This window comes from Mauremys reevesii, linkage group 11 (assembly GCF_016161935.1).
Source record: "Mauremys reevesii isolate NIE-2019 linkage group 11, ASM1616193v1, whole genome shotgun sequence".
Taxonomy (NCBI): domain Eukaryota; kingdom Metazoa; phylum Chordata; order Testudines; family Geoemydidae; genus Mauremys; species Mauremys reevesii.
In genome coordinates, this window is record NC_052633.1 from 55,473,555 (window position 1) to 55,499,236 (window position 25,682).

Below are 25,682 nucleotides of genomic sequence, written 5' to 3' on the forward strand. Positions count from 1 at the left end.
GCCTAGGTAACAAAATGGAGGAACTAGAGCTACTGGTGCAGGAAGTGAAACCGGATATTATAGGGATAACAGAAACATGGTGGAATAGTACTCATGACTGGAGTACAGGTATTGAAGGCTATGTGCTGTTTAGGAAAGACAGAAATAAAGGCAAAGGTGGTGGAGTAGCATTGTATATCAATGATGAGGTAAACTGTAAAGAAATAAGAAGTGATGGAATGGATAAGAGAGTCTGTCTGGGCAAAAATCACATTGGGAAATAAAGCTACTAGAGCCTCGCGCTTGAGATTTGCTACAGACCACTGGGATCTCATTTGGATATGGATAGAGACCTCTTTAATGTTTTTAATGAAGTAAACACTAATGGGAATTGTGTGATCATGGGAGACTTTAACTTCCCAGATATAGACTGGAGAACAAGTTCTAGTAATAATAGGGCTCAGATTTTTCTGGATGTGATAGCTGATGGATTCCTTCACCAAGTAGTTGAAGGCCCAGATAATCTTCATCCAAGAATATTAAAGGAACTGGCACATGAAACTGCAAGCCCATTAGCAAGAATTTTTAATGAATTAGTAAACTCAGGGGTTGTACTGTACAACTGGAGAATTGCTAACATAGTTCCTATTTTTAAGAAAGGGAAAAAAGGTGATCTGAGTAACTATAGGCCTGTTAGTTTGACATCTGTAGTATGCAAGGTCTTGCAAAAATTTTTGAAGGAGAAAGTAGTTAAGGACATTGAGGTCAACGGTAATTGGGACAAAATACAACGTGGTTTTACAAAAGGTAGATTGTGCCAAACCAAGCTGATCTCCTTCTTTGAGAAGGTAACAGAATTTTTAGACAAAGGAAACACAGTGGATCTAATTTACCTCAATTTAGGTAAGGCATTTGATATGGTTCCACATGGGGAATTAGTTAAATTGGAAAAGATGGGGATCAATATGAAAATTGAAAGGTGGATAAGGAACTGGTTAAAGGGGAGATTACAAGATGTTTGTTACTATTCCACCATGTTTCTGTTATCCCTATAATATCCGGTTTCACTTCCTGCACCAGTAGCTCTAGTTCCTCCATTTTGTTACCTAGGCTCCTCGCATTAGTGTACAAACATCTTAATTTTCATACTGAAAAGTGAAGTGTCAGGCTGGAAGGAGGTTACTAGTGGAGTTCCTCAGGGATCGGTTTTGGGACCAATCTTATTTAATCTTATTACTGACCTTGGCACAAAAAGTGGGAATGTGCTAATAAAGTTTGCGGATGACACAAAGCTGGGAGGTATTGCTAACACTGAGAAGGACCGGGATATCCTACAGGAAGATCTGGATGACCTTGTAAATAGGAGTAATAGTAATAGGATGAAATTTAATAGTGAAAAGTGCAAGGTCATGCATTTAGGGATTAATAACAAGAATTTTGGTTATAAATTGGGGACACATCAGTTGAGGAGAAGGACCTTGGAGTATTGGTTGATCACAGGATGACTATGAGCCGCCAATGTGATATGGCCGTTAAAAAAGCTAATGCGGTTTTAGGATGCATCAGGCGAGATATTTCCAGTAAAGATAAGGAGGTGTTAGTACCATTATACAAGGCACTGGTGAGACCTCATCTGGAATACTATGTGCAGTTCTGGTCTCCCATGTTTAAGAAGGATGAATTCAAACAGGAACAGATACAGAGAAGGGCTACTAGGATGATCCGAGGAATGGAAAACCTGTCTTATGAAAGGAGACTCAAAGAGCTTGGCTTGTTTAGCCTAACCAAAAGAAAGCTGAGGGGAGATATGATTGCTCTTTATAAATATATCAGATGGATAAATATCAGGGAGGGAAAGGAATTATTTAAGCTTAGTACCAATGTGGACACAAGAACAAATGGATATAAACTGGATACTAGGAAGTTTAGACTTGAAATTAGATGAAGGTTTCTAACCATCAGAGGAGTGAAGTTCTGGAACAGCCTTCCAAGGGGAGTAGTTGGGGCAAAAGACATATCTGGCTTCAAGACTAAGCTTGATAAGTTTATGGAGGGGATGGTATGATGGGATAGCCTAATTTTGGCAATTAATTGATCTTTGATTAGCAGGTAAATATGCCTAATGTTCTGTGATGGGATGTTAGACGGGGTGGGATCTGAATTACTACAGAGAATTCTTTCCTGGGTGCTGGCTTGTGAGTCTTGCCCACATGGTCAGGGTTTAACTGATCACCATATCTGGGGTCGGGAAGGAATTTTCCTCCAGGGAAGATTGACAGAGGCCCTGGAGGTTTTTCGCCTTCCTCTGCAGCATGGGGCATGGGTCACTTGCTGGAGGATTCTCTGCACCTTGAGGTCTTTAAACCACAATTTGAGGACCTCAATAACTCAGACATAGGTTAGGGGTTTGTTACAGGAGTTAGTGGGTGAGATTATGTGGCCTGCATTGTGCAGGAGGTCAGGCTAGATGACCATAATGGTCCCTTCTGACCTTAAGTCTATGAATTAATCACAATTCACTACTGATTACTCTCCTATTTAATATATTTCGGTCATTCTATCAAGGAGCAGAAATAATACCTTGGGTGAAATCCTGGCTGCATTGAAAACAAAGACAAAACTCTCACTGACATTAATGCGGCCAGGATTTGACCTCAGGCATATTAGTGACCACCCTGCCTATATAAATAATGAGCAGCAAAACCAAATATCTGAAGGCAACAATCCATGAACAACCCAGAAACTGAAAATTATTCACCCAGTTTATTTGGTGAATATTTACCAAAAGCAAACACATTTGAAGAAAATGTGGATCCATTTGTGAAGACTTGCTAACCAAAAAAGAAGGCTAAGGGTGGGATTTTCCAAAGTACCCAAATAACACAGGAACATAGGTCTCACTGAAAGTCAATAGAAATTATGTGTATAAATGATTTAGGAGACTCCCTCAAATTCACAGTGAATAACTGGGCCAGATCCTTTGCTGATATAAACGATGCTGATTCACAATAGCTGAAGATATGGACCATTATTTGCAATAAACACTTCAACCAGCTCTGCTAATTAATCCTCACAATATCCTTATGAGGTAGTATTGTAACTATCTGGGTTTCAAAAATGGCTACCAGTAAAAACCAAGGGGAAGGGGTCTCCAGCCAAACCTTACCTGCAGCTCCTTTTTTTTTACTGAAAAAGCTTCAATGACAGTGTCCTTTCTATTGCCCCCTCTACCAGACCAGTGTGCAATGATCAATGATTTTGGTTGACGTCCCTAGTATTTTACATTCCCAGCGAGGACATCTGAGGCAATACCGGGTGGGTTATTTGACCTATCTAGTGTCAATCCAGTATGTGTTTCATAATTAATCTACACATGAATTAGCAGTAGACCTCAAGTTGAAAGCACTTGCCGGGCCTAGTCTACTCAGGAAAAGCTAGTGGAGAACTAAGATAAGGGCCAGTATGCAAGAGATTTGCATTCATGTGTACCAGAGCCTCCCCTCTAGTAGACATATAATCAGGCTTGCTCAAGAGTACATAAGTTGGCTTTATTTGATTCATCAACATAAAACCTGTGCAGAGGGTGCTGGGAGTCGCAAGAAAAGCCATGTGAAATATTCACAATGATACTCAAAACCTACTGAATTTCAAGTCTCCTGACAAACTCAGAACTCAGATCAGATTCATCAGAAGGTTCCCTAAGGTTTGCAACCTTTGCTGTTAATGGGGGCACAGGCTTCAGGGTGGGCTGAACCCTGAAGCCTGTGGGTAATTACTAGCAGGGCTTGCCCACACCGAAGTCTGTGCTGCTGCAGAGTCACTGCTCTGTTACCCAAGACAGCTAGATTAAAGCTAGCTCAGGTATGTCTACATGAGCAACTGTCTGACTCTGTGATTGAAGTCCAGATACACCCCGAGTTTCACTGAGTTTTAGGGTTTATCTCAACCTGAAATCCAGGGTGAAGCTAAAGGGTGTATGTAGTGGAGTGACCTGGGACCTTGAAAAAGCCCTGGGAGAGGGCTGGGGTGGGTGAAAAGCTAGGCTGATTAGGGGAAAGTAGCCACAGGTGGGGCCATGCCCCAATCAGGTCACGGCTGGCCCTGTAAGAGGGCTGAGGGCCAGAGACTGGAAGAGAGTCTTTCTCTAGCTTTTTGAGAGAGAAGGACCTGGCTGCCTGGGAGCTGAGAAGGTACCTAGGGTAAACAGTGCTGGAGAAGGGCAGAGGAAGCTGAGGATCTCCAGCCTGCAAAACCCCAGGCTGCAGGCCTTGGTAAAGGGCCTACAAAAGGGGCTGCAGAGAGGCAGCCCAGAGATAGGCAAAGGCAGCAGGTCCTAACCCCCTTGCAGATGATGAGTGGTTTACCAACTGCAGTCCACCCCAGAGAGCGGGGACTAGATGATGACTGGCAGTAGCCACTGAGGCAAGGTGGGGATAGAGGGTTGAGGGTTCCCCTGGGAGGGGAGACCCAGAGACAGTGGGTTGCTGCTGGGGGCAGAACCCTGAAGCAGAGGGGCATTGGGGTCCGTGAGGGACACGGGGAGCCAGCGGTGGGTGAGACACTGGCCTGTAGAGGGCGCTCTGGGCTGGAAAGAGCTAATTCCCGAGGCAGCCAGCAGGAGGCGCCGCGCCGGTGAGTCGTCACCCTGCCACAGTGTGGAAGAAAAATAGAGGAAAACTGAAAAATAATTTTGAAGGATCCCTTGAGAAGTGAAAGAACTGAGCTTCACAAGAACTGTAATTGGAGGTATGTTCCTGATGATTCATGTGTGCGGTTAGCTAACAACCACTGCATCTATATATTGCATGTAAGCATGGATTGTTAGTGTTATGGAATACTGAGGTGAGACCATGTCTCAGATATGGTAATTTCAAAGCATTCTGCATCAAGACTTTAGTGCCATGTGGCAACAAGCAGTGTTACTGAACTGTGAATTCTCTTTTTTAGGGGAAAAAGGTTGGTTCAACCCCTGATGACATATGAAGATTCAGAGTGTTCTTGCAGCATACTGTGTAGCAGAATCAGAATCAGACAAGACAATGACTATATCATATTTGAGTATGGCTTCAGGACAAGATGTTTTTTTCCCCCTACCATTCTCCTTAAATTCAAAATTATCTTTAAATCAAAACTTCATGGTTTCTACTTATTTACCTTTAACTGTTAGTTCACAAGAGCAGTTTTTGTTTATGAAGTGCTTAGACAGACCTCAATAAGGTCAAATATTGTTTGGGGGGTTAACTGGTTTTTCTACAGATGGACATCCTTATACAGAATTTCACTGGACATGTAAAAGTGTGGGCAAGGTTTTCAAGCCCCTTGGGAAAGTCAATTCAGCAGCAACTGTAGTCTTTTCCAGATGCATATTCCACAGCTTTGAAAAATTCACTCCCAGTGAATGAGCAGTAAGGGCTAAATAAGGAGAGGGAGAAGATGGATAGAGAATACATAGACCAAAAAAAAAAAGTTATCTTTGTCTGTTTTTCATCCACAGAGACCGATAGTCCTCAATATTAGTATGCAGAAAGATCCAAATTGAAAATCAAAAAGTATATTGCAGAAAATCATCTTTTTGAATCAATAGAATTGTTTTATATAAAGTTAAAAAAATGGTGGCAGAGTCACCAAAGAGTGAAATCTGACAGCTTCATATTGTAAAATGAAGCAATACACTTAATACATCAGCCTTGCAGCAGCTGCAGTATTTGCATTCTAGCAAATGGACACCTGATGGCAGCACATTATAACACCAACACTGTTCACAATTGCTCCGTCTTTAATACAGTAGTGCTTTTAAAATCTGAATGGACAATGCCATGTTTATAAATGCAATAATAATATTCTGAATGTTCCATGTGTAACCACATGAGCTGGAAACAAACATATTCTGCGTGCTTTTCTGTTCTGAATACTACATGGTATTAACACATGCAAAGCCTCACTTCTTACTCATATATACCCTTTGTTTAAGTAATGTTAAATGTCTGATTGAATGCATTCGCTTTTTTGCGATTTTCTAAGTTTTAACAGATACTCCTTTGTACTTAGGTCATCAACATAGAATGAGACCTTGAGGCTGCCTCAACTCATCACTAATACTGCATAACAGTTCCAAGAAATGAATGCAGTCCAAGATTGCCAGGAAACTATGCTGCTTCTTCTCAAACTAGGATCTGGCCACAGTGAACCATGTGTTTGTCACCTCCAGATTGGATGATTGTAACACCATATCTTGTGTTGAAGGGAGAAAAGACACAACAAGTCCAGTTATTAAAACAAAAGCCCCATCCTGAGCAATATCTGCACTTTCCAGGGCTCCCAGTTTGCTTTCGGTGTCAATTCAAGGCTGTGGTTTTCATCCCTCATGGGTTGGGTACTAGCTACATCACACCCCACTCTTCATTCTTAACCTAACAAGACAGCCCACAGAACAATGTCTCTGACAAGCTTATAGGAGGGAGGTAAGGCATGCTCTATTGAGGAACCCCCCTTGTGAAACAGCCACTGGAGAAGATAAGACTTAGCCCAGTTTGGCCCTTTTTAGGGCTCATTACTGAGACTCTACATTTTGCAAAAGTCTTCAGTCGAAAACCAAAACCAAGGAGTGACAGAGAATGACAAAGACAGACACTTCAGTGGTCTTACTCCATCTTTATACAGCTTTAAGGGAAAGCTCAATCAGACCTTTGGTTTACTTGTGAATGTCTCTGTTTTGGTCAGTTCTGATCATTTCTGTATAGCAATTTGTTTTTTTGGTTATATTTACTTTGTATATAGGATTTTGCTACCAGAAAAAATATAATGCCTCAGAGATGTTGAGGGGTCATACAACATGATCTTGGCAATGTATAAGGGCAAAAGAGTATTTGCTTTCAAACATCCTGGGTCACTGACCCAAAAGACCCACATAGTTTATTACTATGTAGACAGTTAGGAACTTTAAAATGTAGATCTTTCATCATATAGAATTTTATAATATATCAATTAGCTAATAATCCTCCAGAAGGTGGAATGAATTGTGTCCGTTCTGCTGCCATTCAGGTACCTACAGAGATAGGATTTTCCTTGGCTCTCAGTGTTTACCTAACTGTGTTCCCACTGAAATCAATAGTGAAACTTCCTTTGACTTCAACAGCAGCAGAGATAGGTCAGCTCTGACAGCTTTTAAAAGTCTTACCCTAGGTGCCTATATGGAAGCAGCAATTATACGGGTGTCTAGATCACACCCCTGAAGTCCACACCAGCTGTGCCCAAATGTTGTCCAGCTGAAAGCTGCATTATCTATTTGCCTGGAGCCCAAAGGCTGCACCTAATGTGCATAAAATAGAACAGAATTGCAGCTGTCCCCATTTTTAATATGGAAGCAGGGCTCATGGTCACATCACATGATATAGCCTGGCAGTTTATATCAACTGTATTCTGAGAGCTGTAGCCTCAGCAAGCTACAACAACATATTAAACATGAGAGCACCCATGTGCAGAATAGTAAAACTGTGGATTGCATTTGGTTCATATGCCAGGCACTGGCCACTTCTGATATTCATGATACGGCCCATATGACTTCTGATTAAATTTTATATAATTGACACAACATAAAATGCACAATACCTTAACTTCTTGCCTCCATCTGCAATTTTAGCTTTTAGAAGATATCCTTCTTTTTCCACTACCTGCAAGAAAGAATATTTATATCATAACCCTATATTTTATTAATATGAACCAATTTATTTAGTACATGCTACAAGACTCTGTATATAGGAATGTCTAGTGTCGTAGCACTTTATCGCTTATTCTTATTTTAGTTATCTGTGGTCAGTTCCTTTCAAGTGCTGGCAAGTTATCTTTAATGTCAATCAAATATATAGTAATAAAATGGAAAAGAAACTCTGAACATTACATCTGAAAAAAACCTGTTTAAATACAAGTAAAGTTTTTGGTTATAAGTGAAACATTGGTTAAAATGTATCATATTGGTTCACTAATACATCTTAAGTTATATGAAATGTCTATAGGAATTTTATGTTTGCTTATAAGCTATGTAGAACTTATATTATCCTAGAGACATAGCACCCTCTGCTGTGAAAACGTTAGCTCTCATAAGCTACCTAGAGTCAGGTGTATGAATGGCAGACCTCCAAAAGATTATCTAATATAGGTGCATGTCTATAGGTGGCACTTTTCCCTTTGAGTCAGTACTAACTCAAGACTGTTGTAAGGTGCAAAAAGGCATTATGCTTTTAGGTGTGCTGTCTTTCCAATGAGATGTAATACAAAGGCCCTCACCTCTTGCAGCCATTAAAAGGTCACACTCAAATGGGAATTGTTTATGTTCATGTGAGGGCAGCATTTGTCCTTAAATTTACAATTGCACCAAAATGTTCTAGGGATATAACCCAGGGAAAGCACACTGTGAGTAGCTCATCGCTGCCACCACAATCTTGAGTTGGAATTACAAAGGAAAACACCACAACTTGCGTGTATCTACCAAAACTGGGCCAGAACATCTGGTGAGGCCAAACTAGCCAGAGCACAAATTTTGTGTGTGTGTGTGTGATTTAAACCTCACCTTTGTAGTTCCCCAATCCTAGGGCTTCTCTGTGAAAGCCAGTTCTCCCTGTGCAGTGTTAAAGCAGCCTAAGGATTGCTCTAAATTACACTAGGCTGCGACACTGAAAGGGGGCCAAAATTGCAATTGAGGATTGGCAGAGCACAGGGGCATCCTGGCTCACTCCTCTCCTTGAACATCCTCCCAAACACACACACACACTCTTTTATTTGTTAAACCAGCAGCAAGGAAATTCAGTAGTGTAAGAATTCCTATGTCAGATTGATGGCACTAGATGATCGTTCTTATACTCGGGAGGTTGAGGGGTTGGTTTCACCAACTTTATGGCCAGATTATGATGGCAGTGCAACAAAAAGTAATCACACCTTATTGAAGGAGTTGGGCAATTGTTTTAGTGTATGTTGAAGAAACTTTTATTTTGGCCTTCAGCTAAATCACCGTGACCTGTGAACTCATCAGATTGCACTAGCTAAACAGGATCCAATCGGGTTAGTACTTGGAAAAGAGCATGAAAGGAACACATAAATGGTGTAGGAAGGGAGACTGGTGATTTAGAAGATGACTGTCTTCACCTTCAGTCACTTATGAAGTAATGTCCCAGGAGGATGCTGGTTAACTTCATATAGTCTCCTGAGTCATCACAGCTCAGGGTGGAGCAGATGATTTCCTAAAAACTATCATAGGCTTTAGCCTTTTGCAGGGTTATATATAGCAATAGAAAACATGTTTTATATATAAGGGAGGATTATAAAATCAAATATACAAGTCCGTTCTTACTGTATAAAAATATGACTATATAAACAGAATGGTGTATACAATAGTACCCAAAGGGTACTTCAGTTTCTCATGAGAGTTTTAGTTTGGAATATACAATACTGTGCACACTGCATATACATACATGTTTGTACATGCATACTGAAAATCTGTATGCTTACAGACAACATTTTGGGTGATATCCTCATCTGAACATATAGGAATTTGTGTGTGCCTTTTCTACAACTTGCACTTATTCCATTCATAGCTTCCAAGGCCAGAAGGGTCCATTGGGATCACCTGGCCTGACCTTCTGTATAGCACAGGCCATAGAACTTCCCCAAAATAATTCCTAGAGCATGTATTTTAGAAAAACATCCAATATTGATTTAAAAATTCACCACATCCCTTGTTGGATGTTCCATGCAAATCCCTGGGTGTCAATATGGAGTGTAGAGAAAAAAACATTTAGGACCACAGGCATTGTTCACCAGAATCACATCATCGTTCCATCTAGCTAGAGAAGGGGGAATAATTTCAGATAAAGAAAGAACTAACCCCAATATCTTCCTACTTTTCAATCATACTTGTAACAACCCCTTGTATAATTTTCCATCCCTTCTCATCCTTCAATTTTTGTTGCTTTACACTTCTGGTGTGTAGTCAGGGCCAGCAGTGCTAAATGTCAGATGAGAAGGTTATTCTCCGAATGTTTCCATCCACCTGGAAATGGCAGTTGGGAGGAGCTTTTACTAATCAACAAGTTGTTGATCACTTCTCCAAACCAGATCCAAATTTTGATCATTTCAAGATTTGCCCATCACTATATCTAGATTGATTATATTCGAACACAAATAGAAGCAATGTTGAATTTCAATACTCAGTTTGAACAATCCCTATCCTGAAATTTGGGGGATTTAAGAACAGGATTCATTTCCAGATTAGAACATTGCTGCTAAGACCTATAGCACTCCTGAACTGGAACAGCAAATGAATACACCACCAAAACTGAGGGATCTAGGGAATTCAAATCCAAACTGCACAGCTGAAACCCATCTCTTGATTTAACTTAGATGTCTAGTTTTAACTTAGATATTTCAAAAACACAAGAACTAGTATTCCAATCTTATGGTTTATCCTGGCACTAGAAATCCTCCAGGTAATATTCAGAAGGCTCCTTATTTCTATATACAGTAGTTTTCTTATGCACCTCTACCCCGATATAACGCGACCCGATATAACACGAATTCAGCTATAACGCGGTAAAGCAGTGCTCTGGGGGGGCGGGGCTGCACACTCCAGCAGATCAAAGCAAGTTCGATATAATGCAGTTTCACCTATAACGTGGTAAGATTTTTTGGCTCCAGAGGACAGCGTTATATTGGGGTAGAGATGTATATTATTCTGATTTTATAAGTACAATGATTGCCTTTAAAAATGTTACAGTTGTCTTTGATAACTTGATGTTATCACAGTATTCATTGATATTCCCCATAATTAGTACCGGGACTACCAAGGGAATACTGCAGTAACGTTTTTTAGTTACCAAGGCAATTGAAAAGGTTTTAAAGGTACCACTCTTTCTATGTACATATACTGTATAAAACAATATATGCACATGTATCGCAGAGTACATCTGCTAATGTCCCTTTTCTTGTCTTATGTGATTTCACAGAAATCCTTCTAGGACAATTCAGTTTATTCTTCCAGTCCTTCATCTGATGGATGAAATGGAGTTACAAAATCATGAAATGTCCTTATAGTACTCTCTTTTCTTTCTGCCTCAGTGAATATCCATCATTTGTTTTTGAGTTGTTGACCTTCCTGCACCTTTCCAGCTGAGGAAAGGTTGAGAGAATAATCCAAAATACCCTGAAAGAATTAACATAAAAATAAGATACTGGAAGCCTAGGGCTGCTTCTTTCTGTACTTAAAGTATTAAATATGAAAATTATATATATATACACACACTTGTGTGCGTCTGTGTAGTGTGTATAATTGTGTGTAGCTATCACAGACAGGGATGTACACTCACATATTTGTGTGTATTAATATATGCAAGAGTGAGGTGGTCTGCTAGTGTTATTGGAAAACAGTATCAGAAAATATAATTAATACTATATCAGCTATGATTTCTATAGCTTTCCTGAACTGAATTATACCTGGGAACTGGACCAAATTCTGAAGACTTTAATCAGACAAAAGTCCCTTTGAAGTCAATGTCATTATCTAGATGATTCTGGATTTTCATGTTAATGTTCTTTTAAAAAATATAATCTTTTAATTTGCCTCCGCTTTTCTCCAGTAAAATTCTACAGGTATCTAATTATGTACAAAAAATTAAGTTAAAACACAGTAGCATGGGCAAAGGCAGAAAACTGGCTTCACTCTTCTCAATATATATTTTTCTCTTCACTAAATCTCAAACATTACTTAAAATAAATTCACACCTAGTATGTTCCCTTTGCTTATTCTGCTAATCCAAACTAATATTTTTGGGAAAGAAATATAAGCAGTTAATTAACATCCAACTATTAGTATTGCTGAAATGTCAGCCTAGTGCTCCTGATTCAATAGCAAATTGAAATTGTATATCATTAACTAAAATGCTTTGTCATTTCTAACAGTATAATTTCTATTAAGTAACAAACTTTCCACACATCTTTACTTCTTTCTACCCCCTTAACATATTAAAGCATCCAGAGTGTCAAGTGTTCATCTTTAATACAACACATACTATATTTCCATTAAAACATTTAAAGTAAATAAGCAAAGCAATACATAGATTCTGTAATACAATTGCTTACCGTTTGTTCCTTTGGGCTAATGATGTCTGTGAGTATTAAGTTATGTTGGGAATGATTCCTTCTATGACGAGATATCTGAAAATATATTCATTTACAACTTAGAATCAGCTTGATATAATTGTACCAAATCAAACAAGGTTTACATGTAAGGATAGACGGAAACAATCTGTTGACAGGACATGTGCAGTGTGTGTATATGTCTATGTGTATTTTATATATTAAATAAAAATGAAGTTTTTGAAAACCTGGTTCCCACTGAGAATGAACAGACTTTAGGATCATTCCTAGTCCTAATGTTTGCAATGCAACTCTGGCAAATTAAGCTAATATCAACTGTCATATATATAAGACTTCTGAGCTTATCTAGAACACTTCATTCACAGGATCTCAAAGCAGTTTAAAAAGATGGGTAGCATTATCCCCATTTTACAGATAGAGAAATTGAAGCACAGAGAAGTTAATGATGAGACCAAGGCCACATTGCAAATCAGTGAGAGAAATAGGAGATACATTAGATTATTTTCCCAGTTCTAGTCTATCATGTTCCAAAAATTGTAATGGCTATCCCCAAACCTTCCATGACTAGAAGGCTACGTAAATATTTTGGTCCTGATTCTGCTGCTTGGATTGGGGCCTTGATTTCTTTCAGTCCCCTCTTTTTTTCCCAGGAGAAAAGTGTACAAAACTGTAATTGACAGAAGCATAACACATGACCCCAGGAAATTATCAGAGCTACATGAATCTTTCACAATGAACCTAAAACTCACCTGCATTCAGGTTTTCCTACAAACCTGAAACTCAGGCAGGTTACCCAAAGATATGCCAGGACTTTTTGTAAAAGTTGGTTGTGCTTTAATTTAGTTTTAAGCACAAAAGAGGGTGATTTACATTTGGGAGTTGGAACCAAAACAAGAAAAAAAATCAAATTTGGACTGAATTTTACTCCCCATAATCTATTCTCTTATTACCTACTAAAACACAGTTTAAAAAAGCCATAATGTATTGTGTTTATGTTTAAATATCTGAATCTACCAATTTTTCTTAATTAATCTGTAGGGCCTCCTTTAAAAAACAGTTAACCATATTATGATCCTATATTTTTCTGCACACTTTGCCTTCATGTTTATATGTAACCACTAACATTTTAAGCCCTGAAATCTATATCCTAGATAGAGCTCTGCTCTCCTAGTCAGAGCTAATGAGCTTAATGAATTACCAGTTATAAATTTAATACAAACATTTCAGATAAAGATATAAACATTCTTCACAATTCAAAAGTTTCTCTGACCTATTTATAAAGAATATCACTTAACAATTTCATTAGGGGTGAGTAACAGCTGGTGACATGGCTGTGTCCTAAAGTGTTTTTCTCTCTTAATATTCTGCATCTTAAGCAATCGAGCCTTCATAAGAAATACTTTAGTTAGTGGCAGTCCCTCCTTTGGGGAGAAAAATATGTCAGACCACATTTTCTGTATTTTGCAATCTTGTTTTCAGGAGTGTCATGTTTCTGTTTTATTAGCATGTAGGGTAAACAAGAATGATTTGCTGATGCTATTGAGAGAACTTCTAAGACTGTGGTCTTTCTATTTAGATTTTGGATTGAATTTAATATTAATGCAAACAGAGGCATGTGTATAAATTCAAAATAAATTAATTCAATTTATCTTTTTTTTCCCTTATCTTCATTACAAATCTGGAGACTATAGACTGCACAAGAGATATAACTAAACTATTCAGGTCTAGATCATATAATTCTCTCTTACAGACCTCCATACCTAATTATTCTTTTACATATAACCAGGCATATTGCTAAATGTTTTTTAAAATATTATTTTCTCTCAGCCAAATTACATAAAAGGACACACCACTATTCCCTAAGGTCTACTTTATAGCCAACCAATATTTAATGAGTGGCTCAAGAATCAAAATGTGGCTTTTTGTGGCCCTGCATACCACTCTTGGGACATCCACTGGACTGATCAGAGCCTTCTTTTGCTCTAGACTTGGGCACAATGGCCAGAGCAATGATAAGGGGAATGCTCTCCATCCTGTATGACACATGCTAAAGAGAATGGACAAGATCCACTCAGATATACCTTGAAGCAGCCAGAAATAAGGAAGAATGAATGGACAGAGAAAGAGATGGGAGAACATCCTTCAATTTCTTCCCATAAGCCATGATTGGCATGTGGGGAATGGGATGTGGAAAGGAGAGAGACAGAACATAAGAACTGCCATGCTGGGTCAGACCAATTGCCCATCTACACACCTGTCTCCAATGGCTCATACCAGAGCTTCAAGGGGAGTGGACCGGACAGAACAGTTTGAGTGATTCATCCCATGATTCCTCTTCTGGCTTCTGACAGTAGAGGTTTAGAGTCTCACTAAGCATGAGGTTGGGTCCGTGACCAGCTTGGCTAATAGCCATTGATGAACTTCTCCATGAACTCATCCAGTTCTTTTTTGAACCCAGTTATATTTTTGGTCTTCACAACATCCCATGACAATGAAAAAACAACAAGGAGTCCTTGTGGCACCTTAGAGACCAACACATTTATTTGGGCATAATCCTTCATGGGCTAAAGCCCACTTCATCAGATGCATGGAGTGAAAAAAAACAGTAAGCAGAATATATATTATAGCACATGAAAAGATGGGAGTTGCCTTACCAAGTAGGGGGTCAGTGCTAACGAACCAATTCAATTAAGGTGGAAGTGGCCTATTCTCAACAGTTGACAAGCAGAGGTGAATACCAAAGGAGGGAAAATTACTTTTGTAGTGATAACGAGGCCAATGTAATCAAGGTGGCCCATTTCCAACAGTTGACAATTAGGTGTGAGTATCAGCAAAGGGAAAATTACTTTTTATAGTGACCCATCCACTCCCAGTCTTTATTCAGGCCTAATTTGATGGTGTCCAGTTTGCAAATTAATTCAAGTTCTGCAGTTTCTCGTTGGAGTCTGTTTTTGAAATTTTTGTTGTTGAAGAATTGCCACTTTTAAGTCTGTTATTGAGTGTCCAGGGAGATTGAAGTGTTCTCCTATTGGTTTTTGAATGTTACAATTCTTGATATCTGATTTGTGTCCATTTATTCTTTTGTGTAGAGACTGTCCGGTTTGGCCAATGTACATGACAGAGGGGCATTGCTGGCACATGGTGGCATATATCACACTGGTAGATGTGCAGGTGAACTCCCATCCTTTCATGTGCTATAATATATATTCTGCTTACTGTTTTTTTCACTCCATGCATCTGATTAAGTGAGTTTTAGCCCATGAAAGCTTATGCTCAAATAAATTTGTTAGTCTCTAAGGTGCCACAAGGATTCCTCCTTTTTTTTGCTGATACAGACTAACATGGCTACCACTCTGAAACCTGTCACCATGACAATGAGTTACACAGGCTAATTGTGCATTGTGTCAAAAAGTACTTTCTCTTGTTTGTATTAAACATGCTACCTATTCATTTCATCAAGTGACCTCTGGTTCTTGTGTTATGTGAAGGAGTAAATACTTTCCTATTCACTTTTTTCATATCATTCATGATTGTATAGACCTCTATCATATCTCTGCTTAGTCCACTCTTTTCTAAGCTGAACAGCAGTGATGTTTTTAGTCTCTCCTTGTATGGAAGCCATTCCATACCATTGATCTTCTATGTTACCCTTCTCTGAACATTTTCCAGTTTCACTCTATCCTTTTTGAGATGGAACAACAACAACTGCACACAAGGTATGGGCATACCATGGATTTACATAGTGGCATTGTATTGTGCAGTCTACCTACCCTCCACTCATCTGATACAGAGGTTTTTTCAGCAGTAGGTTACATACTACAGTTAGTAGTCTTGCTATTTCATATTTGAGTTCCTTCAGAACTTGGTGAGTACCATCTGGTCCTGGTGACTAATTACTATTACATTTATCAATTTGTTCTAAAACTTCTTCTACTGATACATCAATATGGGATAGTATTTCAGTTTTGTCACCCAAAAGGATAGCTCCGATGTGGGTTTCTCCCATACATTCTCTGCAGTGAAGACAGGCAAACAGACTGACAGAAGATACTGCATTCAAAAGATTTCCAGAAAGCAACACAACAATTGCCAGTTCCAGATATAGATGACTTCCTTTTCCCATTATTATATTCATTAGAAATCTTCATTGTGAATGCAGCACCAGAAACAGTAATGGAAACTGAATGTGTGTTGAGAGAGAACAGGACTCTCAGCTGTTATTTATTAAATGATTTATATATTAGTAGTTTTGTGGAAATGATACCCAAGTTTCTGTAAAAGTAGAAAATATGAAATCATGTCAAGCACTAATGGTGGATTCCAATGCAACACAGACAAGAACCTCCGTCAGCCCCCAAAACTAAATCTAGATCTAGACTTTGAACCTGTGGCCTCTCTCTATAGTGAATCAAGCCAAACCAACACTTTCATTAGAAATCTCCCCAAACATCTGGCTCTCAAATGAAATGAAAGAAAACTTTAAACAAAGTTTTTTTTCTGCTCTTTGTAATTCATAGTGAGCATTTGGTTTAGGGATAGTGCCATCCTTTTATTCAGATCTTCATAAATTGAATCAAAGCATCTTGACAGAAACTCCCAACAGAAGTAAAGGCATACTGTGGAGATTTGTCTAAAAACTCATCAGAACATAAATATTTATATTTTGTAAATATCCCATCTATTAAAGCAGTTTATTGGTCACATTACATCGCTGCTTCCCAAATATACTTATAGTCAGTAGGAATCTGTTCTAAACAGGACAACTTGATTGACAGAGGGCTGCTTTGGAAACAAAATTTAGAAATTAATCCCCGATTTTACATTATGTAAAATACTGAAAATCTAGGTGATTACTAACAACTGTATGGGGACATTATAAGAGTTGTGCACATACACCTAGAGAAGGATTCACTCCATTAATTTGGTTCCAAGATATTCTTGTTTTATAGGTAAACAATAAGGGGCATGATTTAGGATTTCACCATCCCAATACAATGCACCCCCATTATCTTCATAAAGTCAAGCTGAACCTAAATAGTATCTGTCATAACACCTCTATCTCATCCCATAGTGTGTTATGAAACTCAGAGATTTATAAGAGTAGTTCTAAAAAGGAATCTCAAGGAAAGTCATCTTATCAGCGGTTTTCTGATTTGATTAATATTCTTCAGTCAGCAACAATGTCACCTGCAGCATTAAAAATCCACTCAGAGAGCGCCTGCAAGTCCGTGGGCAAGTCTGGTTTTGTTAAATTCAGCCTCAGCAACTTCTTCTCCCCTCCTCCCCTAAGTTAGCTAAAGGGTATCCCTCTACTACTGGAGTTATTCTAGCATCCAAGAACTGATCCAGTGTCATACTTTCTGCAAATACACAGAGCCTCCATAAAATATGCCTGCTATCCCAGTAGGGACTGATAACTCCCTTACAACTACTATTTTAACATAATTAATTTAATGTAAATAAAATACCTGTGAACTTTTACAGTGACTTGATCTCTAACTTAATTTCCTTCTGTGCTCCCATTTGTTCTCAAGATGTTTTCTAAAAATAATATGCTTAGCTTCACTCTGATTGTGTGCTGATAAACCAATCCCAGCAAAACACAGCTTGTTGCTAGTTATTCTCTTATCAGAGCAGGACCCAGATCCTAAAAAGGGACCTTGGGACTCAGTATTCACACTAGAAATATGATTCTAATCTGACTCATCTTGTCAATGAACAGAAACATACTCTGATCTTTGTGTCTAACCAAAACTAACCAAGACAGCAGGGATTTCAAATATGGACTCCTCCTAACTGCTCAAGAACAATCTACAAAGAATTATTACCTGGAATTATCTGCTGAATCATCATGAACAAGTGAATTCCAGATAATTGCAAGTGGTTTATGGATAATTCACAAACAGAAAAAGAGATTACATTTGTTGAATAAATTATTCACTGTGAATTATTCACCCAACAAGCTCTACTTTGTAGCAAACTGCCAGAATCTCAGCCTGCATAAAGGATTTCCCAAGCATAAAACACTGATTTGGTTAACAGAGTTAAGATGATTTGCCTCTATAACTTTCTCCAAAATGCTTGTCTCACGCCACCAAGAAAGAGATTTTTAATGGATGTTTTAGTAAGTTTTCTGCAAGGATATTTTCACTCTCTCCAAGTTTTGACCTCCCTTTTAAGGGACTTCTCCAGGGGTTATGTCTATTATTTTACTGCATCAAACTAAAATTGTAACTTCCATAATGGAGAATTCCTTGTAAACACCCCAAATTGGAGACTGCACTTTGTAAGCTCTCTGGCCCTGATCCAGGAATGCACATAGGCATGTGCTTAAGTGCTTTGCTGGATCAGGGTCAGAACGTTCAGTGCATTGCAGGATTGAGCTTTCCAGCTACAGCTTATATTTGCTGTACAAAACTAGCCACATAAACTTCTGTGACTCCCTTCATACAACAAAGGAAGGGCAAGTAATACTGATTCAGTGATGTCTGTATTCATTTCATCTCCAGTCACTCAGATACCACAGAGATGGGAAGCTCCTAGACAGAGAGGTATGGTAATTTACAGTCAATTTCTAATAACACCATCTGTGGACAAATGTTAAACACTGTAGCATTTAAATTTACTACTCTTAAATTTACAAATAAAATATATTTTTAACATTTAGGACCCATTCTTAGGGGTTATGGGACAAACCACCACTTCTGTGAAGGGATCCTTTATGGAATTTTCTGCCACCTCCTAGTCATCTGGAATATTTCAGCAGGATTCCATCCCTAATCATTCCATCAGATGAGGATGACCCACACAATTAAGAGATGGCTCCTGCACTCTCCCCAGAATCAGCAAGTTCCCAGGGTCTGATAGCTTCAGCACCAGCTCCAAGGCCCTTGTAGCACTGCCAGATTTCCTCATAGCATAACTCCAAGAGAACTCCATTGGAGTCACCCTGTCAGGACTATTCCCAGCACTTGCTTCTCTAGGGTCTCTATGTAAAGAGGAGAGGGGACTTCCCCCAGGTAGAGACGGTGATGGAAATCATAATTGCAACAGAAGGCTGGATTAACTTTTCGTCCTGCCTTTTCCATGTGGATTCATGGGAAGAGGGAAGAATGATCTATGTCACTTGAATCTTGCCCTCACCTCTCCCCATGATGTTTCTAGCCTTCCCCTCTTCCATGAACAGAGGCTGCACAGGATACAGAGGAGGTAGAGGTACGGTGCCATGGAAGTGACTAAGACCTTTCTACAAAGGAATAGGGATTTGCCCAGAGGGAACTTTTGAATGCCTGCTAGGAGCCAGAATCTGTCTGTACATCACTTAATAAGGAAACCATTTCACAGTCCTCACACATTTGAGTACATTACATATTGTCACCAGAATCTGTACACTCAAGAAAAAATAGGTTTGTTACATTCCCTCTGCATGTCTCCTTCGAGCACACTGCCCTCGATATTCAGTTCAGATCTCTTGAGTGTGAGAGAGTAATGATAATGATTTTGTTTCCCTTGACCTCTTGATCACATATAAATCAGAGTCCTATAAACCTTTTCCACACTGAGAGGGTCCTCCTTCATATTCAAGCATATAAAGGTACGTATTTTATATCAAGGCAATTTAATAGAAAAGAGAGTACTCTACAGGATTAGGGTTTAGTTTGGATAAGCATCCTAACAGTTAATTTACTCATAATGTAACCACATTTATTCAGCTGCTTTGGTCAATAGGAGTAAGAATACAAAAATGTTCAAATCCTAGGTTAAATTTGGGTCAATTCTTAAGGTGTACTGGATGACAATAAGAGCAGTAATTATGGGTTCTATTTCAAAACATGGGGTTCACTGAAACTGTCATATTTCTCCCCAACGTTCTTGCTAGACTGTCTAATTGATATTTTTGTCTCTTAGAATTATTTCAAGAACTCCTCTTCTTCCAATATCAGGCATTATTCAAATCCCAGCCCAGACTATGATCCTTTTGCACCTCTCTGGCAGTGCAAAGGTTAAAGCTGGCCCAGTTGGGAAAGTGACAATGTCCCTGCCCTGAGGGAGTTCCCATCTCACAAAGCAGGCTCTAAGTCACTCTTTTCTAGCCCCCTGTGGTTTAGGAACCATGTCCAGATCACGCCTGGTGAAGAAGGCACAGTCCCCAAGGACTGTTACCAGTCCATGTAAGGTAGAGAACCCCTAAGGCTGCTCTAATTTATGTTGGGGCTATTTTGGCTCCTGTCAGCCCTGGGGGTTGAAGAAGCATATAGATGGTACAGCCATATTTCCCGCTACCCACTATTTTCTTCACCCTGTGCCTCTCAAGTGGACCCAAAGGTCAAGATCTAAATTGACATTAAATATAATACAGATTGAAATGGTCATCTGTGCAACCAATCAGTGAACCAATAAGTAACCTGAGAGGTAAGGGGAGCTTTTTATGTTTTGATATCAATTTTTTCCCGGTATTATATACTGTAGTCTTTATACACTTCAATAAATTATGTTCCTCTAGTGAAAACAAGTCAAAATACATTAATAATACACATGTATTCATAAATCAGCCCTCTTCAGCTTGCCATTCTATTGTTCATAACATCCCCAATAACTTTGGTTAGTACTGCAGTAGTAGGAGATACCATGCTGTTCTTAAATATTGCAGGTGTTTTGGGTTGGATGGTACTTTAGGGAAACTGGATATGAAACAGAAGCAACAGGAGGATCACCCAGGGAATAGAGTCCTCAATAATAGTTTGGTACACCTTGCCTTCACCTGTCACATGTGTAGCTCTGCATTTCTTGATGTTATTTCCATAAGAGCAGCAGCTCACGTGAATTGTTAAAAACAAAAAGCAACTGTATATTTTCTGTCCAATTTATTATTTTAATTAAAACAACAAAGTAGATAAAGAAGAAATGTATGGTCTCCATGAAAGAACCCAGTATGTTTAATTCATTATATCAGCTATTCTGAACTGAAGTTGCTCTCCAAAATGGTAGCCTCAAGGCAGATGGGCAGACAGAGTCCTTAAAAATTGAAAGCTACATGTACAAAAACCAATTACATAACAGTTGCACTACAAACTGAATGCATTACAATAGTGCTTTAATGTAATTTCTGTAAGCCTTATTGGAAGAAAAACAATTAATAATAATGTCACAGTGCTATAGATCTGCAAGTACTATATACTCATATATGTCTCTGTATAAGAAGGATTCTTAATACTACAAGACCTACAAACATACGCCATTCTAGTAGATGCTTTGTTAATATATCTCTTTATCTTGCCCACCTAATTAATTCTCCCAGAGTTAGACAAGCCAAAAGCTCACCTTATGCTACTGCAGAAGCAATTTTTATTTTTGAAGGTTAATCCAACTCAGCAGGATTTAGGGATGGCACTTTTCCTTGGTCGTAGGCATGTTGGCTCAGGCCAGACAGCTGTTTGGACGTTCTCCACTGGGAAACTTGCCCTCAACACCCACAGTCGATGCACATACATGGTCTACTGGCTGCCTACTTCCATGCCCATCTGTTCAGATGGCATGGTGCCCATTCACAAGTTCGCTGGATCCTTGCCCTTAGTGTGTAGGTGCCAGGCAATGATGGGCTTAGATGGGCAGCCTGAAAAATACTGCAAGTGATCATTTTTTTTTCCTGTAGGAAGTCCTTCCTCTGTTATAGCACTGCAGCATGGATACCACATGCTACCCTATGCTTAATCACACCTGTGGACATTTATGTGCCAAAAAAAACCATAACAAGGACTACTGAAAAAGGAAAAGACAGGAAGATGCAGAGAGATCACAAAGACTCTTCTCAGAGATTGACAGGTTGTGCTGAAACCACTACCTTGGCTATCCAACTGCACTGGGACTGTCAAAAGATTTTTAACACAGATACATAGCCAATTTTACCGTACTGCAAAAAAAGCAGTCTCACAGAAAACAATAGCACTAATAAAAGTGACTAGTAAAGAAGCCAATTCAATAGAGCTCACATTTTAAATTGCTACTCCTTCTTTGCAAAGTCAAAAACCTGCAGCAATAGAATAAACCCAAATAAACCTTATAAATAACAAGCTGTGTGTTGTCCTTTAACAAGGGCAACATATAACAAGGGATTTTGTCCATATTTTTTAGGGCTGAGAAAAAACCTGACTGTAGATGTTATAGTAAAAAGCAATACTATTAACAATAAAACATCATTTTCTTCTCAAAGACAGACTTTAGTTTATAGCAGATTAACACATAGTAGGAGTTTATGACTTTAATGTAGCAAATAGTTTATTTGACAAATAAAACCTTTTTCTGTTTGTGAATTATCCACACAGACTTTACGTTTTTTACAAATATATTGGTCAAATAATTTCAATAGCAAACACTTTATGCAAATATATTTCAGCCCAGGGCCAATTTGCAAATATTCACAACAACTATATTTTCACCTAATTGTTATTTGTTGTGCAAGATTAGTCACCAAAATCACATTGTATTTTTTCTGTTCCCTGACTAGATGACTGAAACTTTCAAAAAACAGGAGGAAGGAAATCTGTGATTTCAAAATGAGGATATTTTCAAATGAATATTCTAAGACTCTTGCTTTCAGCCAGCATTCTTGAAAGAAAAAAAAATCACACACATAAATAAATGGAAAAATAATTAAATGGGATTGCATATATCATGATAGCATATTCACGTATTCATTCTAATTAGTGTTTGTGAATATTTTTTGCACTATGCACAAATCACCAGTTCCAAAGATTACAAATGCTTGTTGGCAGATGGAACAGAGACATAAGAAATATAGTCATGGCTGGATCTGCACCCTGGACTGGGACTCTATATGCAGTCAGAAAGCAGTGGAAGACTGTGGCTAACTTAGGGCTGGCCTACACTGGGATCTTACTGCCATGCAGTTTGATTAAAGAGGACTATTTATATAATTGATATTACCTCTGTTATACAAGTACCATAAATCTTGTACAAAGCATATCATGTAAAGTGTCAATGGAAAAGTTATGATTTACTAAGTATGATTACCCTGTTTATATGTATGTATCATCTTTGTATCTGAATTATGAATGTTGGCTATGAACTTGTATCTTAAACCTGGGTGTCACCCGGAATACAACACATCAGAATTTACATTAGGGCTAGACAGCTATGTGTTGATGGCCTATCATGGACACTCCACTCTCACTATGGGCCATTGAAGAAACTCTTCCCGTCCAGATAGCAATTCTTGAGGATGCCTCAGAAAGCAAGGAGTTAGTGGCCACCCCCTGTGATTCAGCAACACATGTAGGGGTATGTGATATTCTCATGTGACCCTGGACTCCATCTGGGCCAGTAACTTTCCACAGACAGGGGCTGTGGGCTTTGTTTGTGACAGTAAATTTCCAGGCACATGGCAGAGGATATAAAAAGACACCTGAAACATCTCCATGTTGCCTCTTTCCTGCTCTGATTCCCTGGACTGTGGATTTGCAACCAAAAGGAGCATCTTGACTGAGGACCTTCCAATCTTTTGGAAACTAGCAGAGAGACTTTACGAGCCAGCAGTCTATTCCTTCACTGCTATAAAACTGATATAAAGACTTTGCAATCATTTGTATGTATATGATCTATTAACCATTTATAACTCTCTTATTTTATTAATAAATCTTTAGTTAGTTTACTAAGAATTGGCTGACAGCATGATATTTGGGTAAAATCTGAGATACATACTGATCTGCGGTAAATGCCTAATCCTTTGAGGTCAGTAAGAACCTCATATATGCGTTTTCAATAACCTCTCACTGTATTAGACTTGGTTGTCTGGATGGGAGGCAAGTTTTGGAATGCCAAGATGGGACTGTGTTTGGCTTCTGGTTACCCAGTGAGTTACTGCAGAAGCTCTTTTGTTACTGACTTGGTGAATCTAATTATATAATAAACCACCGGTTTGGGGGATTGTCTGCCCTATTTCTTGCAGTCTTCCCTGAGTGTGGAATTCTCAATGCGGTCCATCCTAGGCACCTGGTCACACTTATATCAGCATAGCTACATCGTTCAGGGGTGTGAAAAATCCACAACCCTGAGCAAAGTAGCTGTTCATTCTAACCCCCTGGTGTAGACAGCGTCATATTGATGGAAGAATTCTTACATTGATCTTACTACCACCTTTCGGGGATGTGGATTACATACACTGATGGGAGAACCCATTCCCATTGGCATAGGTTGTGGCTACACTGAAGAACTACAGTGGTGCAGGCATCACCCTTGTCTTTGAGCATGTTCAGTTGAATCAGACATGTGACTACTTGATCCGTTCTTGTCTGGACATGTTGTCAATCTGCTGACTCCAAGTTTCACTAGAGCAGTGCCAAAAAAACTGATGGCTCCAGAATCAAATTATACACAAGCCTAGAAAGTCTATATGAATGTCCATTGACCAAAACCAAAGAATTCAAATGTTGTTCTAATAGAACTGTCACATGTAAAAGTGTGGAAATTGCTTTGTTTTGAAGTCAAAGCTTAGCTCAACATTTTTAGTCACAAGAACAGATCAGTGTCAATACCCTCAAGTATCTTGACTTGTATTTTCACTGGTTGACTGCATGGCATAGGAGGCAAAACACTGAGTTTACAATAAGAATTCTGTTTTTGTCAGTGGAAGAATTTCCAAAGACATCATGGTCTTACAAGTGATCACAGATAATTTTATCTCCTAGCACTACTGAAAGTCAGAACTCATGAACCCCCTGATTTAATGTTGTTTTTAACCAGAAACCTTTTGCAATCAAAAACAGAGATGAGATTAAACATTTGGGTACCTCTGCATATAAGAATATCTAGAAGTCTGTTTGCTTTACCACACACTCTCCCGCCTCTTTCAACCAGCAAATTGAGGAAGCCTCCAAATGCTTCCTATTGGCTGACATTCACCTCTTATCAAATCATTTCCTGTAATCTAGCAAGAATGTCTCAGTATTGCTTAAAAGGAACCCAGCACTCATCTGGAAGATGCAACAACCTTAGCCCATGGTGCAAGATTAAAAAAGAAAAATCAGCTACAAGCTCCCTAAGCATTATTATAATATAAATATGAAAAAAATGGTTACTGACTTTTATAAGTGCTATAGTTAAAGTCTCATTTCAAGTGAAAGAGGGATTTCACAGAGGACAATTGTTAGGAAGTTTCCTTCCTTTTTCCCTACTCTACCTGGAAGCCTGGAGTACTCCTAGAAAAAGAACAAATGTTTTGTCTTTCCCTTTATTTTTTCTATGAGATTTCTTAGTTTTTCACCTAATTTGAACATTGAAGCAAACCACACAGGATAACAGTGATTGCTACTGTAACGGGACAGTCAGATAACTAGCTCGTCTCATGGTTAGGCAGTGGGCCTACAGTTTCTGTTGCCCTAGCTGTTCGAAGGGGCCTCAACCAAGTTGTATGCAGTGGGCCTCAGTCACTCCTGAGTGATTCTTTTGCTTCTCTTGGGGTTTTGCTGCTACAGAGGAGTGGGGGTAGAGGAGGGGGGAAGAGAGCGGAACCCTGGTCCACCAACTTCGCTTGGTCCCAACCC

The 25,682-nt window shown here is 38.9% G+C and overlaps 1 protein-coding gene across 10 annotated transcripts in view; it reads right to left on the reverse strand.

Moving 5' to 3' along the window:
- ARHGAP15 (Rho GTPase activating protein 15) overlaps window positions 1–25,682 on the reverse strand; it is a 464,338-nt gene that overhangs the window by 368,062 nt on the left and 70,594 nt on the right. For all 10 annotated transcript variants that reach the window (XM_039495675.1, XM_039495671.1, XM_039495670.1 and 7 more), the window contains exons 3-4: window positions 12,106–12,180; window positions 7,588–7,649 (exon numbers count right to left, since the gene is read on the reverse strand). In XM_039495675.1, the coding sequence (XP_039351609.1) occupies window positions 7,588–7,649; window positions 12,106–12,180 (137 nt within the window). The remainder of the gene's footprint in view (window positions 1–7,587; window positions 7,650–12,105; window positions 12,181–25,682) is intronic.